This window comes from Octopus sinensis, linkage group LG30 (genome assembly GCF_006345805.1).
Source record: "Octopus sinensis linkage group LG30, ASM634580v1, whole genome shotgun sequence".
Classification (NCBI taxonomy): domain Eukaryota; kingdom Metazoa; phylum Mollusca; class Cephalopoda; order Octopoda; family Octopodidae; genus Octopus; species Octopus sinensis.
Genome location: NC_043026.1, coordinates 8,904,625 through 8,921,913, shown reverse-complemented (window position 1 = coordinate 8,921,913; position 17,289 = coordinate 8,904,625). Strand labels below are relative to the sequence as shown.

Here is a 17,289-nt window from a genome sequence, read left to right as displayed (position 1 = left end):
TATTCATACAGGAGAGACACTATTTCACTGTGAAATCTGTGGTAAATCATTCTCTCAAAGTGGCAACTTAGATAAACATAAACGTATTCATACAGGAGAGACACCATATTCTTGTGATGTCTGTAATAAATCTTTCTCTACCAGTAGTAACCTAATGACCCATAAACGTATTCATACAGGAGAGACACCATATTCTTGTGATATCTGTGGAAGGTTATTTACTCAACATAGCAGCTTAACTTCTCACAAATGTGTTCATAAGGGGAAGAAGCAATCCCACTAATATTTAAACTAAATCATAATCTCTAAGGGGTTACTGAAACCCTTTACCATGCACGTTATTCTGTCGAATGTGATGTTTATATATTCACATTATTTTCAATTTGCCATCCAAAGGTTTAGTAAAATTCTATCAATTAGAAAAAAGATATTTAATTTTAATTCTCAAATTTTTATCAATTTTTGCGTGATATTAAAGGGACACTACTCATATATGAACTTAGGCGCACACACACAGACACAGGAGACAAAAGACAATACGAAGAGTTTTCAAATTGAGTAAACAGGAGTAGTTGTGTGGTAAGTAGCTTGCTTACCTTTGTCGGAGACGGACGTGTTTGTTTTTGGCGGAGAGTTCTTGCTGCTTGATGTCACGTCTTTCGTCGTGAAATTTTGAACTTTGAGGCTCGACTACAGGTAGGCGTTTGTCGTATTTTTTGAGGGCTTAGTGGAGTTTGTTGCCCTGTATTTAATATTTTTTGGTGAGTAATAGACTCCAATCTGCTCCAGACATTTGCCTGCCTGTGGCCGCCTATAAAGACTCACTTTGCAGTGAGAATTGTGTTTTCGAGTAGGCGTAGCCCCTCCGCAAAAATTATCTTCGTGTCTGTGGATTACCAAGGCAGGAAGGACTGTTTTTGCAAGGTGGACGTGAGTGTTTTGGCTCTGGCCAATTACAAGAAAAAAGAACAAAAACAGAGAAGGTTGTCGAGGCCAGTGATTTTGTTTTATCTGAGCTGGGTGTAATTTGTTATATTGTTCTTTTTTGTTAACAAATTTCGCCTGCTCTCGGCGGCTGCTGTTTTGTGAATTTAGTGGGAATATTTTGGATTCATAAAAAAAACAAAAACAGTGGAGGGACGTATCCTCGCCCTAATGATTAGAACCTGTTACAGTTACCGTTGGCTGTAGCCAGTATTTTGTTTGGATTTCTTTTACCAATTACAGGTAAAAATGATTCATACCAAGGAACCTATGTACATTTGGCCAGGAGTACCTTTACGGCCGAAAATTAATTTATTTCTTTGCCTGGATTTGAACTCTCTTCTTCAAAGCTTTCGTTTATTTAAAAGAATAAAAGAACTCTTTTTTGAACTGTTATTTTTTATTTTATTTCTGCCCTTCTTTTTTTGTGTCTTGTTTTATTTTCTTACATTTTGAACTGTAATTGAACTTTGTGTTGAAATGGCAAAGGAATTTCTTGTGTGGGACTTGACAGCTCCCAAAAAATGGTTAAAAGAGCTTGAAAGGAAGACGGTGGTGTTGAGGACTTACTCAAAGTCAATGACTGAAACAAGTAAAAGAGTAAAGAGTATATAAATGTCTTACAAATTGTGAAGTAACAGGTTTGGCAAGTTTTAAGTAACTCTATCTGGAACAGTGGAAGTTGTATCACAGTTGAAATTCTGTAGCATGTTCATGGCTTGGTTTTGTGTGTTGGGCAGCATCTTTTGTTGTGATCTGTCTGTTGCTGTAGAGGAAGTACAAGTTTACCAGGCCAGAGAGAGAGAGAGAGAGATCAGGAAAGGGTGTGCCGCCACAAAGGAGATACATGGTTACCCAGCCTGAGGGAAATGCAGGCGGAGATAAGGGTGGGAGACAACACGATGGACATTGTGGCAAAATGATGGGCGTATTCACTAGGGAGGGGATTAGAGCATAGATGAGGATGGTTGAGTAAAGGAAGAGGGAGATATAGATGGTGGCAAGTGCCAGGGCATACCCTTGATGTTCAAACGTCATAATATAAGGGACAGGATACTGCATAGGTGGCGAGCTGGCAGAAAAGTTAGGCTCTGTGTTCAAATTCCGCCGAGGTCGACTTTGCTTTTCATCCTTTCGGGGTCGATTAAATAAGTACCAGTTACGCACTGGGGTCGATGTAATCAACTTAATCCCTTTATCTGTCCTTGTTTGTCTCCTCTCTGTGTGTAGCCCCTTGTGGGTAGTAAAGGAATAGGATACTGCAAAGGAAGCATGATTAGAGTGTAGGGGGTGTTGAGTGATGACAACCTGGGTATTATATAGGGTCAGGGGGCTACCGGATAGCAATGATACAGATGAACAGCACCATGAGGACAGGATTGGGGGAGTGAGAGGTAGGCATAGTGTATGGAAGGAATGTGAAAAAGAGATGTAGATTGGTTTGTTGGGGGCAGGGTGTGTAAAAAGTTTTCTTGTTACATGTGGGTGGAAGACATAGGTTGAGGGCAAGCCAGTAGCAATAATACAGTAAGACAGGGAATGGGGGTCGAACATACAGGTCAGGACTAGCGGAGAGCAATGCTACAGTGAGACAGGGCAGGACTGTATTTAAAATATCCGATCGTGGCCGTTTGCCAGCCTCGTCTGGCACCTGTGCAGGTGGCACGTAAAAAGCACCCACTACACTCACAGACAGGTTGGCATTAGGAAGGGCATCCAGCTGTAGAAACACTGCCAGATCAGACAACTTGGTGCATCTAGTGTCCACTCTTTAGAACTTAAACCAGCCATATCTGGCCCAAATATTCTACCTATTTTATGATCAAACTAGTCAGAGTCGGCTTCTTACACCTACCCTACAATGTCATTGTGAAAATACACAATCATATCATCAAAATTTGAAAGCTGTGGGTTAATGCAGGACAAATTGAAAATAATGGGAATAAATAACCCTCACATTCGACAGAATAATCTGCATAGTAAAGGGTTCAGTCACCCCTTACAGATTATGATTTAGCACAAATATCAGTGGGATTGCTTCTTCCCCTGATGAACACGTTTGTGAGAAGTTAAGTTGCCACGTTGAGTGAATGACCTTCCACAGATATCACAAGAATATGGTGTCTCTCCTGTATGAATACGTTTGTGAGAAGTTAAGTTGCCATGTTGAGTGAATGACCTTCCACAGATATCACAAGAATATGGTGTCTCTCCTGTATGAATATGTTTGTGAGAAATGAAAGCACTTTGGTAGGAGAATGATGTACCACAGACATCACAGTGATAGGGCTTCTCTCCTGTATGAATACGCTTATGTCTAGTTAGGTTCGTACTAAGAGAGAAAGATTTGCCACAGATGTCGCACTGATACAGCTTCTCTCCTGTATGAATACGTTTGTGAGCAGTTAAGTTCCCACTTTGAGAGAATGATGTACCACAGACATCACAGTGATAGGGCTTCTCTCCTGTATGAATACGCTTATGTGTAGTTAGGTTACTACTAAGAGAGAAAGATTTGCCACAGATGTCGCAGTAATACAGCTTCTCTCCTGTATGAATACGTTTGTGAGCATTTAAACTCCCACTTTGAGAGAATGATGTACCACAGATGTCACAAGAATGTGGTGTTTCTCCTGTATGAATACGTCTGTGTTTAGTTATGTTACTACTGGAAGAGAAAGATTTGCCACAGATGTTGCACTGATATGGCTTCTCTCCTGTATGAATACGTTTATGAGTAGTTAGGTTCCTACTGGCAGAGAAAGATTTGCCACAGATGTTGCACTGATATAGCTTCTCTCCTGTATGGAAACGTTTGTGTTTAGCTAAGTTCCCACTTTGAGTGAATGATTTACCATAGATATCACAAGAATATGGTGTCTCTACTGTATGAATACGCTTGTGAGAATTTAAATTACTTCGGTCAGAGAATGATTTACCACAGACATCACAACGATAAGGCTTCTCTCCAGTATGAATACGTTTGTGTCTAGTCAAGTTATTATTTTGAGAGAATGATTTACCACAGATGTCACAGTGAAATGGTTTCTCCCCTGTATGAATACGCTTGTGCATATTCAAGCGACCCTTTTGAGAGAATGATTTACCACAGTTGTCACAATGAAATGGCTTCTCTACCGTATGAATACGTTTGTGCTTATACAAGTTACCCTTTTCAGAGAAGGACTTTTTACACACATCACAGTCATGTGACAATTTTTGTTTCCCTTTTTCTTCTGGAAAAGTCAGATCCTTTAGTTTCTCACAATATATATATATATATATATATATGTTTTCTTCTTTGTACTTCTATAGTCTTTTGTTTGCAAGTATTTCGACTGCTGTATTTCTGTCCACTGTTACCTTTGTCCCAAAACTCGTTAGTAAATTTACCCAAGTTTAATTTGCAAAGAGACACATCTTGTAGACACTCCAGCCAGTGATGTCCAGAAGATTTGCTAATAACACATTTCAGAGGAATTCCACCACAGATTTGTAGAAACAATCTTATATATCTGTTCTGTACAATATTTTCATTTTGGTCTTTAAAAGATGATAAATAATGAGAATGTATCTTCAGTTATGCCAATGTCATCTGATATTCTGAAATAATAAAGAAACAACAGTGTAAGATATAGAGGCTACTTAAAAAAATACAGATTCAACATTTCCATAAAGATAAACTCTAGAAACAAACATTTAACTGAACAACAGAACTTTTTAATTTATTAAAATTTACATCAGAAAATCTTGTGTGAAGTTAACATATTTCTAAATTCCAGTTACACATTCTTACTGCACAACATTCATATGTGTGTGTGTGTGTATATATATATATATATATATATATATCACGTAAAAAGCACCATCCGGGCATGGCTGTTTGCCAGACTCGTCTGGCACATAAAAAGCACCCACTACACTCATGGAGTGGTTGGCGTTAGGAAGGGCATCCAGCCGTAGAAACTTTACCATATCAGACTGGGCCTGGTGCAGCCTTCTGGCTTCCCAGACCCCAGTTGAACCGTCCAACCCATGCTAGCATGGAAAACGGATGCTAAACGATGATGATGATGATGATATTGTGAAATTGATGAATAGGGGACTTATAGACCTCTTGTTTAAATGCCTACAAAAAGTACATCAGCTAAGCAAATGGCCTTCCCGAAATGCATTGAAACCATTATAACAGAATCACTGTTTCAGGAAATTATCGTCGTTCAAAGACAACAAAATAATAATAATAATAATAATAATTCGTTCGTTTATTGGCCACAAGGGCTAACAAAAATCAATTAAAACATAAAGGGACAAAACACAGGACGAAAGTTACAAAGGGTTTTGTCCGTAACTATGTAGAAAACGAAAATGAAAAAAAAAAAAAAACTGTGCTAACGACCCGGGGGGTGGGGGACTTTCGGAAAATTTACAAGATCCGATTTTTCCGTCATAAGTTAGGGTAAAATGGATTGCGAGGATGATCCGGTTCTTGACTGAAGAAGGCTTCCAATGACCCGTCCGTGTTTTTTGTATCGTCTATTTGGATGTTTTGCGTTCTTGTCCCATTTTGTATTTTATATATATATATATATATATATATATATATATATATATTTCTGTTTTTTTTTACGGAATCCCACTTTTTGGTTATGGAGGATCCGATTCTGAAAAAACTTTTTTGAAAAATCGCATTCTCAAAATTTCATTTACCACCAGCCCCTTCACTTTTCACTTGAAAAAAAAAAAAAACAAACATATTTTTGCCCTTAAAAACGATGGGAGAAACCTTTTCGGTAACAAAAAAATAAAATATTGTAAATATTTTCAAAGGAAAAAGTGTGATTTAAGGGAGATTTGGCTGTTGTTTCTAGCACATCCTAAGACAACCCTCCTCGTTTCACTTTCCCATCTTTTGAAGTTTTTCTCTTCATAAACACATTTATGATTTTTTTCAACCCTATTCTTCGCCCCTGGTTGCTTCTGTTTACGATTTAAAATATCGGTGAGTCTGAGGCCGTTTCTGGCATTTATCCACAGTGAAAACACAAGAAACGTGGGAAAATGATGGAAAGTGTAGAAGGTAGCCTCCATAGCTAGAAATAGCAGCCAAATGTCGCACAAATCAAAGGACATCTGAGACAGGAAGTATTTAGAAATTAAATAGTTTAATACTTACGGAAATGGTTTAAAAAAGGATGGTGTTGTTGTTAGAAGTGCGCCAGGTGGTTGAGAAATGTATTATAAATGTGTTTGGGAGTGAATTGAGAGAAATTCCGACTGAAATCAAGTTTGTTAAAATGAATGAATGGAGGCGGAAATACGCTTAGTGCGCATGCGTATGAAATACTGGTTTTTCTTCTTTTTTTCTTTTGTTTTTTAAAGATTTTGGTAGAAATCCAGAAATTTCGGGGAGGGTCAAGTGTCAGTCGATTTCATGGACCCGAGTAGTCAACTGGTATTTATTTTATTGAACCCTAGCAGAAAAAGGTGAAAGGCAAAGTTTATGGATCTTTTCTGTTTGAACGGCAGTTTTTAACATAATTTCTAGGTAACTAAAAAGTTTTAAACTTCGTATACTGGTAGAATGTGTTACATAAAACATCTTTTCTTGTTGGCTTCATTGAGAAAATTCTGTAGTTTGTAAGATATTTCGTCTTTAATTTCAAGCATTTCGGCAATTTCAACCAATCACTCACGTCTATTGAGGTAAAAAAACATTCTGTGCCGTATGAATATGTCCCTCGTTTAAGAAAAAGATTGGGGATCTTTTCTGTTTGAACGGCAGTTTTTAACATAATTTCTAGGTAACTAAAAAATTTTAAACTTCGTATACTGGTAGAATGTGTTACATAAAACACCTTTTCCTTTTGGCTTTATTGAGAAAATTCTGTAGTTTGTAAGATATTTCGTCTTTAATTTCAAGCATTTCGGCAATTTCAACCAATCACTCACGTCTATTGAGGTAAAAAAACATTCTGTGCCGTATGAATATGTCCCTTGTTTAAGAAACAGATTGGGGATCTTTTCTGTTTGAACGGCAGTTTTTAACATAATTTCTAGGTAACTAAAAAGTTTTAAACTTCGTATACTGGTAGAATGTGTTACATAAAACATCTTTTCCTCTTGGCTTTATTGAGAAAATTCTGTAGTTTGTAAGATATTTCGTCTTTAATTTCAAGCATTTCGGCAATTTCAACCAATCACTCACGTCTATTGAGGTAAAAAAACATTCTGTGCCGTATGAATATGTCCCTCGTTTAAGAAAAAGATTGGGGATCTTTTCTGTTTGAACGGCAGTTTTTAACATAATTTCTAGGTAACTAAAAAATTTTAAACTTCGTATACTGGTAGAATGTGTTACATAAAACACCTTTTCCTTTTGGCTTTATTGAGAAAATTCTGTAGTTTGTAAGATATTTGTAAGATATTTTCTTCAACGGCCGTTTTTCTACAGATACAGTAAATAGGTGTTCTACGAAAACGCGATAGTTTGCCAAAATCGTATTCTATATCGATGATATCAGAATCCGAAAACATTTTTGGGACCCCCGCCCCCCCAAAAAAAACACCCAGACATCGGTGGGGTGCACGTGTTGTGCCTACATCGATATTTATGTATATATGCGTAAATTACGACGAGGTCGACTTTGCCTTTAATATCTTTGCTGGGGCGGGACACAATAAAATAAATACTAGTTGTCTACTGGGTCAAGGTAAGCGACTTAGCCCCCCCCCAACACTTCCGCCGATATTGCTGGCGTTGTGCCAAAATTTGAAACCAATATTTCATACGCATGCGCACTAAACGTACGTCCGTCTCCATTCATTACGTTACGACAAACATTTGATGTCTGGTGCCAGAATTTCTCTCAATTCACTCCCAAACACATTTGTAATAGATTTCTCAACCACCTGACGCACATCTAACAACAACACCATCCTTTATAAAGACATTTCCGTAAGTATTAAACAACGAAAACATTTAATCTTTTAATACTTTGGTGTCTCAGATGTCCTTTGATCTGTTCCACATTTCGCTGCTATTTCTAGCTATGGCGGCAGCCTCCTACACGCTCCATCGTTTCTTCTTTAAGTTTGTTTGTTGTGTGTTTTAGGTGGAGAAATGTTCTTAAAATAAACTCCAACCACAGAAATGCTGAGAATCCAATGCTTTATCATAATTTATCGAACCCTTGTTTCTTGATATAAGGTAAGGGACATAATTAGTAAGCGGGGCAAAATGAGTATTTTCCCGTTTCTCCTAATTTGTTTGGATTTATGATTTTTGTGAGTATTGCTACATTATATTTTAGGACTGGTGATGGCGGCGAGCTGGCAGAAGGGTTAACACCCCGGGCGAAATGCGTGGACGTATTTCGTCTGCCGTTACGTTCTGAGTTTAAATTCCGGCGGGGTCGATAAATAAAGTACCAGTTACGCACTGGGGTCGATGTCATCGACTTAATACCTATGTCTGTCCTTGTTTCTCCCTCTGTGTTTAGCCCCTTGTGGGCAGTAAAAAAATAGATATTTCGTCTGCCGTTACGTTCTGAGTTCAAATTCCGCCGGGGTCGACTTTGCCTTTCATCCTTTCGGGGTCGATATAATCGACTTAATCCGTTTTTCTGGCCTTGTTTGTCCCCTCAGTGTCTAGCCCCTTGTGGTGAGTAAAGAAATATATATTTAGGACTGGGAATTTGTCCTTATAGTTGTTGGAGTTGCAGGTCCTTTTTAATATCAAGAAATTTTCCCTCAACTCTCAATCCGATAATAATCGAGGTTACTAATAAATTATCTGGATGATGTTCGGTGTTTAACCATCAATATTCTTCTCTCTCTTAGATTCCAGATCAATTTTTAACCCCCGTTTAGTGTCTAATTTGGTAATTTTCAATTATCAAAAATTATGACTAAGATGGGGCAAAATGAGTAATGACTACTTTCAATAATCTCTTGTTAGTGGATGGAAGCACTCCGTCGGTTACGACGATGAGCACTCCACAAACACGTGTACCCTTAACGTAGTTCTCGGGGACATTCAGCGTGACACAGAGTGACAAGGCCGGCCCTTTGAAATACAGGTACAACAGAAACAGGAAGTAAGAGTGAGAGAAAGTTGTGGTGAAAGAGTACAGCAGGGATCACCACCATCCCCTGCCGGGGCCTCGTGGAGCTTTTTGGTGTTTTCGCTCAATAAACACTCACAACGCCCGGTCTGGGAATCGAAACCGCAATCCTACGACCGCGAGTCCGCTGCCCTAACCACGAAGAGATCTTGAAGAAACTGTTGATGATATTTTATGTTGATTTTTTCCCCCCATTTATTCGATATTCATTAATTTCACATCATTTGCAATTTTTCTCTGATTCTCTTTCATTTGAATTCGATACTTAAATAGCTTTTTGCATTTCTGATCTTTAAGATGTCGAAGGATAGATATTGATGTTTGAGTCTTTGTTTTCAAATGTAATTCTGGATAATTTGAAGAGACAATTTCACCTTTTCTTGCCTCTGCCAAATTTCTCTTTCTACACACTCAAAGAGAACAATGATAATTTCCTGAAAGAGTGATTCTGTTATAATGTTTTCAATGCATTCAGGGAAGGCCATTTGCTTGGCTGATAAACTTTTTGTAATCATTCGTGGAATCTCCTCATGGGGCAAAATGAGTAATGACTATTTCCAGTAATTTTTTCCCTTTATGGAATTAAAGAGAAGAAATTGTGAGCTGTTAGGTAACTAGTCACAGACATACATTTTCTACAATATCCTCTGGCCTTGTGAATGGATTTGGGAGATGGAAACTGAAGGAAGCCCAATATATATGTGGGTGTGTTGTCCTCCCACCCCTTCAACACTTGACAAACAGTGTTGGTGTGTTTATGTCCCCATAAACCTGTGGTTTGGCAAAAGTGGCTGATAGAATAAGTGCTAAGCTCAAAAAATAAGTCCTAGCATTGATTCTATTGACTGAAGCCTTTAAAGTTGGTGCTCCAGCATGACCACAGTCAAAACAACTGAAACCAGTAAAAAAGTGTATGTGTGTGTATTTATGAATGTGGAGCTGGAGTTTAGAAATATTTTAGCTTCAAACAGGATTTTGTGATGTAAATATTAATAAATTAGAAAGTTCTGTTGTTCAGTTAAATGTTTATTTCTAGAGTTTATCTTTATGGAAATGTTGAATCTGTATTTTTTTAAGTAGCCTCCATATCTTACACTGTTGTTTCTTTATTATTTCAGAATATCAGATGACATTGGCATAACTGAAGATACATTCTCATTATTTATCAGCTTTTTAAAGACCAAAATGGAAATATTGTACAGAACAGATATATAAGATTGTTTCTATAAATCTGTGGTGGAATTCCTCTGATATATTTACTCTGAAATGTGTTATTAGCAAACCTTCTGGACATCACTGGCTGGAGTGTCTACAAGATGAGCCTGTTTGCAGATTGAATGTGGATAAATTTAGTTGTTTTGTGACAAAGGTAACAGTGGCCAGAAATACAACAGTTGAAATATTTGTAAACAAAAGACTATAGAAGCAAAAAGAATAAAAAAAGAAGGTATATTGTGAAGTTGAAGGAAAAATAATGGAAAAGAGTGAGAAAGTGAAGGAACAGATTTTACCAGAAGTTAGCAAAAAAGAGAGACAAAAATTGTCACATGACTGTGATGTGTGTAAAAAGTCTTTCTCAAGTAAATGTAACTTAAATAGTCACAAACGTATTCATACAGGAGAGAAGCCATTTCACTGTGAAATCTGTGGTAAATCATTCTCTCAAAGTGGCAGCTTAGCTAAACATAAACGTATTCATACAGGAGAGAAGCCATATTCCTGTAATATCTGTGGCAAATTATTTTCTGATAACAGTGCTCTAACTCAACATAAACGTATTCATACAGGAGAGTCACCATATCATTGTAGTGTCTGTGGTACAAGATTCTCTGACCAAAGTGTTTTAAATAATCACCAGCATTGTCATACAGGAGAGAAGCCATTTCAATGTGACATCTGTGGTAAATCATTCTCTCATAGAAGTGCTTTAACTAATCACAAGCGTATTCATACAGGAAAGAAGCCATATTCCTGTAATATCTGTGGTAAATTATTTCCTGGTAAAAGTGCTCTAACTTATCATAAACGTATTCATACAGGAGAGTCACCATATCCTTGTGATATCTGTGGTAAATCATTCACCATGAGTTCTAACTTAACTGGACACAGACGTATTCATACAGGAGAAACACCATATTCTTGTGATATCTGTGGTAAATTATTCTCTCAAAATATTTATTTGACTTTACACAAACGTATTCATACAGGAGAGACACTATTTCACTGTGAAATCTGTGGTAAATCATTCTCTCAAAGTGGCAACTTAGCTAAACATAAACGTATTCATACAGGAGAGACACCATATTCTTGTGATGTCTGTAATAAATCTTTCTCTACCAGTAGTAACCTAATGACCCATAAACGTATTCATACAGGAGAGACACCATATTCTTGTGATATCTGTGGAAGGTCATTTACTCAACATAGCAGCTTAACTTCTCACAAATGTGTTCATAAGGGGAAGAAGCAATCCCACTAATATTTAAACTAAATCATAATCTCTAAGGGGTTACTGAAACCCTTTACCATGTACGTTATTCTGTCGAATGCGATGTTTATATATTCACATTATTTTCAATTTGCCATCCAAAGGTTTAGTAAAATTCTATCAATTAGAAAAAAGATATTTAATTTTAATTCTCAAATTTTTATCAATTTTTGCGTGATATTAAAGGGACACTACTCATATATGAACTTAGGCGCACACACACAGACACAGGAGACAAAAGACAATACAAAGAGTTTTCAAATTGAGTAAACAGGAGTAGTTGTGTGGTAAGTAGCTTGCTTACCTTTGTCGGAGACAGATGTGTTTGTTTTTGGCAGAGAGTTCTTGCTGCTTGATGTCACGTCTTTCGTCGTGAAATATTGAACTTTGAGGCTCGACTACAGGTAGGCGTTTGTCGTATATTTTGAGGGTTTAGTGGAGTTTGTTGCCCTGTATTTAATATTTTTTGGTGAGTAATAGACTCCAATCTGCTCCAGACATTTGCCTGCCTGTGGCCGCCTATAAAGACTCACTTTGCAGTGAGAATTGTGTTTTCGAGGAGGCATAGCCCCTCCGCAAAAATTAATTTCTTTGCGAAAATTATCTTCGTGTCTGTGGATTACCAAGGAGTACAAGGCAGGAAGGACTGTTTTTGCAAGGTGGACGTGAGTGTTTTGGCTCTGGACAATTACAAGAAAAAAGAACAAAAACAGAGAAGGTTGTCGAGGCCAGTGATTTTGTTTTATCTGAGCTGGGTGTAATTTGTTATATTGTTATTTTTTGTTAACAAATTTCGCCTGCTGCTGTTTTGTGAATTTAGTGGGAATATTTTGGATTCATTAAAAAAAAAAAAAAGCAGTGGAGGGACGTATCCTCGCCCGAATGATTAGAACCTGGTACAGTTACCGTTGGCTGTAGCCAGTATTGTGTTTGGATTTCTTTTACCAATTACGGGTAAAGACGATTCATACCAAGGAACCTATGTACATTTGGCCAGGAGTACCTTTTCGGCCGAAAATTAATTTATTTCTTTGCCTGGATTTGAACTCTCTTCTTCAAAGCTTTCGTTTATTTAAAAAAATAAAAGAACTCTTTTTTGAACTGTTATTTTTTATTTTATTTCTTCCCTTCTTTTTTTGTGTCTTGTTTTATTTTCTTACATTTTGAACTGTAATTGAACTTTGTGTTGAAATGGCAAAGGAATTTCTTGTGTGGGACTTGACAGCTCCCAAAAAATGGTTAAAAGAGCTTGAAAGGAAGACGGTGGTGTTGAGGACTTACTCAAAGTCAATGACTGAAACAAGTAAAAGAGTAAGGAGTATATAATTGCCATTAGTGTTTTGATAAATAAAACAGAAGCCTGTGTATGAAACTGGTCTTTTTCCTACTTCAGTTATTTCATTTTTCTCTTATAAAATACACACATACAGGAGGGGTAAACTATACATATAATAATACTTTGAATGGGGCTCTCAAGAAAGAATAAAAGCAATTACCCAATTAATGACAGGTATTACTACGAGTAGTATATATACATATACACACACAAAGGAACCATCTGAACGTGGCCGCTGCCAGCGCAGCCCGTCTGTCCTCCGTGCAGGTTGCACGTAAAAAGCACCATCCGATTGTAGCTGTTGCCAGCATCGTTTGGCCTCCGTGCCAGTGGCACGTGAAAGCAACCACTACACTAACGGAGTGGTTGGCATTAGGAAGGGCATCCAGCTGTAGAAACTTTGTCAGATCAGACTGGGCCTAGTGCAGCCTTCTGGTTTCCCAGACCCCAGTTGAACCGTCAGAAATTTTAACAAACTCGATCTGGAATAGTGGAAGTTGTATCACAGTTGAAATTCTGTAGCATTGGTTATGAGTTTTGCTGGCGAGTTAACTGTGGCTGGTCTAGTTTGTGTGCCTGGAGTTACCTTTATATAAAAGAATGACAAGAAGAACCAGGTAAATTGAAGGCAACTATTATTTATTACAACTCTTTATAAAAATACATGGCAAATTTCTTACAAATTGTGAAGTAACAGGTTTGGCAAGTTTTAACAAACTCTATCTGGAACAGTGGGAGTTGTATCACAGTTGAAATTCTGTAGCATCTTCATGGCTTGGTTCTGTTTGTTGGGCAGCATCTGTTGTTGAGATCTGTCCGTTGCTGTAGAGGAAGTACAAGTTTACCAGGCCAGAGAGAGAGATCAGGATGAAGACAGAAACGGGTGTGCCGCCACAAAGGAGATACATGGTTACCCAGCCCGAGGGAAAAGCAGGAGAAGGTGATAGAGGGTGGGAGACAACACGATGGATATAGTGGCTAAATGATGGGCGTATTCACTAGGGAGGGGATCAGAACATAAATGGGGATCCTTGAGTAAAGGAAGAAAGAGATATAGATGGTGGCAAGTGCCAGGGCACAACCTTGGGGTTTAAACGTCATAATATAAGGGACAGGATACTGCAAAGGCGGTATTTCGCCTGCCGTTGGGCTCTGAGTTCAAATTCCGCCGAGGTCCATTAAATAAGTACCAGTTATGCACTGGGGTCGATGTAATCGACTTAATCCGTTTGTCCCCTCTGTGTTTAGCCCCTTGTGGGGAGTAAAGGAATAGGATACTGCAAAGGAAGCATGATTAGAGTGTAGGGTGTGTTGAGTGATGACAACCTGGGTATTATATAGGGTCAGGGTGCTACCGGATAGCAATGATACAGAGGAACAGCACCATGAGGACAGGATTGGGGGAGTGAGAGGTAGGCATAGTGTATGGAAGGAATGTGAAGAAGAGATGTAGATTGGTTTGTTGGGGGTAGGGTGTGTAAAAAGTTTTCTTGTTACATGTGGGTGGAAGACATAGGTTGAGGGCAAGCCAGTAGCAATAATACAGTAAGACAGGGAATGGGGGTGGAACATACAGGTCAGGACTAGCGGAGAGCAATGCTACAGTGAGACAGGGCAGGACTGTATTTAAAATATCCGATCGTGGCCGTTTGCCAGCCTCGTCTGGCACCTGTGCAGGTGGCACGTAAAAAGCACCCACTACACTCATGGAGTGGTTGGCATTAGGAAGGGCATCCAGCTGTAGAAACACTGCCAGATCAGACAACCTGGTGCAGCCTTCGGGCTTCCCAGACCCCAGTTGAACCGTCCAACCCATGCTAGCATGGAAAACGGACGTTAAATGATGATGATGAAATATTTTCAATGGCAGTCAATAATGGCCCCTTATGGTCCTTGTGAGAAGTAAGAAGTGTTGGTACATCTACTGTCCACTCTTTAGAATTTAAACCAGCCATATCTGGCATAAATGTTCTACCTATTTTATGATCAAACTAGTCAGAGTCGGCTTCTTACACCTACCCTACAATGTCATTGTGAAAATACACAATCATATCATCAAAATTTGAAAGCTGTGGGTTAATGCAGGACAAATTGAAAATTATGTGAATAAATAACCCTCACATTCGACAGAATAATCTGCATGGTAAAGGGTTCAGTCACCCCTTACAGATTATGATTTAGCACAAATATCAGTGGGATTGCTTCTTCCCCTGATGAACACGTTTGTGAGAAGTTAAGTTGCCACGTTGAGTGAATGACCTTCCACAGATATCACAAGGATATGGCTTCTCTCCTGTATGGATACGTTTGTGAGAAGTTAAGCTGCCATGTTGAGTGAATGACCTACCACAGATATCACAAGAATATGGTGTCTCTCCTGTATGAATACGTTTGTGAGAAATGGAAGCACTTTGGTCAGAGAATGATTTACCACAGATATCACAGTGATATGGTGTCTCTCCTGTATGAATACGTTTATGAGTAGTTAGGCTGCCACTTTCAGAGAATGATTTACCACAGATATCACAAGAATATGGTCTCTCCCCTGTATGAATACGTTTGTGTGTAGTCAAGTTACCTTTTTGAAAGAATGATTTACCACAGACATCACAGTGAAATGGCTTCTCTCCTCTATGATCATGTTTGTGAGATTTTAAAACACTTTGGACAGAGAATGATGTACCACAGACATCACAGTGATAGGGCTTCTCTCCTGTATGAATACGCTTATGTCTAGTTAGGTTCGTACTAAGAGAGAAAGATTTGCCACAGATGTCGCACTGATACAGCTTCTCTCCTGTATGAATACGTTTGTGAGCAGTTAAGTTCCCACTTTGAGAGAATGATGTACCACAGACATCACAGTGATAGGGCTTCTCTCCTGTATGAATACGCTTATGTGTAGTTAGGTTACTACTAAGAGAGAAAGATTTGCCACAGATGTCGCAGTAATACAGCTTCTCTCCTGTATGAATACGTTTGTGAGCATTTAAACTCCCACTTTGAGAGAATGATGTACCACAGATGTCACAAGAATGTGGTGTCTCTCCTGTATGAATACGTCTGTGTTTAGTTATGTTACTACAGGAAGAGAAAGATTTGCCACAGATGTTGCACTGATATGGCTTCTCTCCTGTATGAATACGTTTATGAGTAGTTAGGTTCCTACTGGCAGAGAAAGATTTGCCACAGATGTTGCACTGATATAGCTTCTCTCCTGTATGGAAACGTTTGTGTTTAGCTAAGTTCCCACTTTGAGTGAATGATTTACCACAGATATCACAAGAATACGGTGTCTCTCCTGTATGAATACGCTTGTGAGAATTTAAATCACTTCGGTCAGAGAATGATTTACCACAGACATCACAACGATAAGGCTTCTCTCCAGTATGAATACGTTTGTGTTTAGTCAAGTTATTATTTTGAGAGAATGATTTACCACAGGTGTCACAGTGAAATGGTTTCTCCCCTGTATGAATACGCTTGTGCATATTCAAGCGACCCTTTTGAGAGAATGATTTACCACAGTTGTCACAATGAAATGGCTTCTCTACCGTATGAATACGTTTGTGCTTATACAAGTTACCCTTTTCAGAGAAGGACTTTTTACACACATCACAGTCATGTGACAATTTTTGTTTCCCTTTTTCTTCTGGAAAAGTCAGATCCTTTAGTTTCTCACAATATATATATATATATATATATATATATATATATATATATATGTTTTCTTCTTTGTACTTCTATAGTCTTTTGTTTGCAAGTATTTCGACTGCTGTATTTCTGTCCACTGTTACCTTTGTCCCAAAACTCGTTAGTAAATTTACCCAAGTTTAATTTGCAAAGAGACACATCTTGTAGACACTCCAGCCAGTGATGTCCAGAAGATTTGCTAATAACACATTTCAGAGTAAATATATCAGAGGAATTCCACCACAGATTTGTAGAAACAATCTTATATATCTGTTCTGTACAATATTTTCATTTTGGTCTTTAAAAGATGATAAATAATGAGAATGTATCTTCAGTTATGCCAATGTCATCTGATATTCTGAAATAATAAAGAAACAACAGTGTAAGATATAGAGGCTACTGAAAAAAATACAGATTCAACGTTTCCATAAAGATAAACTCTAGAAATAAACATTTCCCTGAACAACAGAACTTTTTTAATTTATTAAAATTTACATCAGAAAATCTTGTGTGAAGTTAACATATTTCTAAATTCCAGTTACACATTCCTACTGCACAACATTCATATGTGTGTGTGTATATATATATATATATATATATATATATATCACGTAAAAAGCACCATCCGGGCATGGCTGTTTGCCAGACTCGTCTGGCACATA

At 38.0% G+C, this 17,289-nt stretch overlaps 1 protein-coding gene across 1 annotated transcript in view; it reads left to right on the top strand.

Annotated features, from left to right (window-relative positions):
- Window positions 1-12,223, top strand: part of LOC115226715 (zinc finger protein 271-like) — a 36,363-nt gene extending 24,140 nt beyond the window's left edge. The window contains exon 5 of the mRNA XM_036515125.1: window positions 10,760-12,223. Coding sequence (XP_036371018.1) covers window positions 10,760-11,589 — 830 coding nt within the window. The 3' untranslated portion in view covers window positions 11,590-12,223. The remainder of the gene's footprint in view (window positions 1-10,759) is intronic.
- Window positions 12,224-17,289: the final 5,066 nt, after the last annotated feature.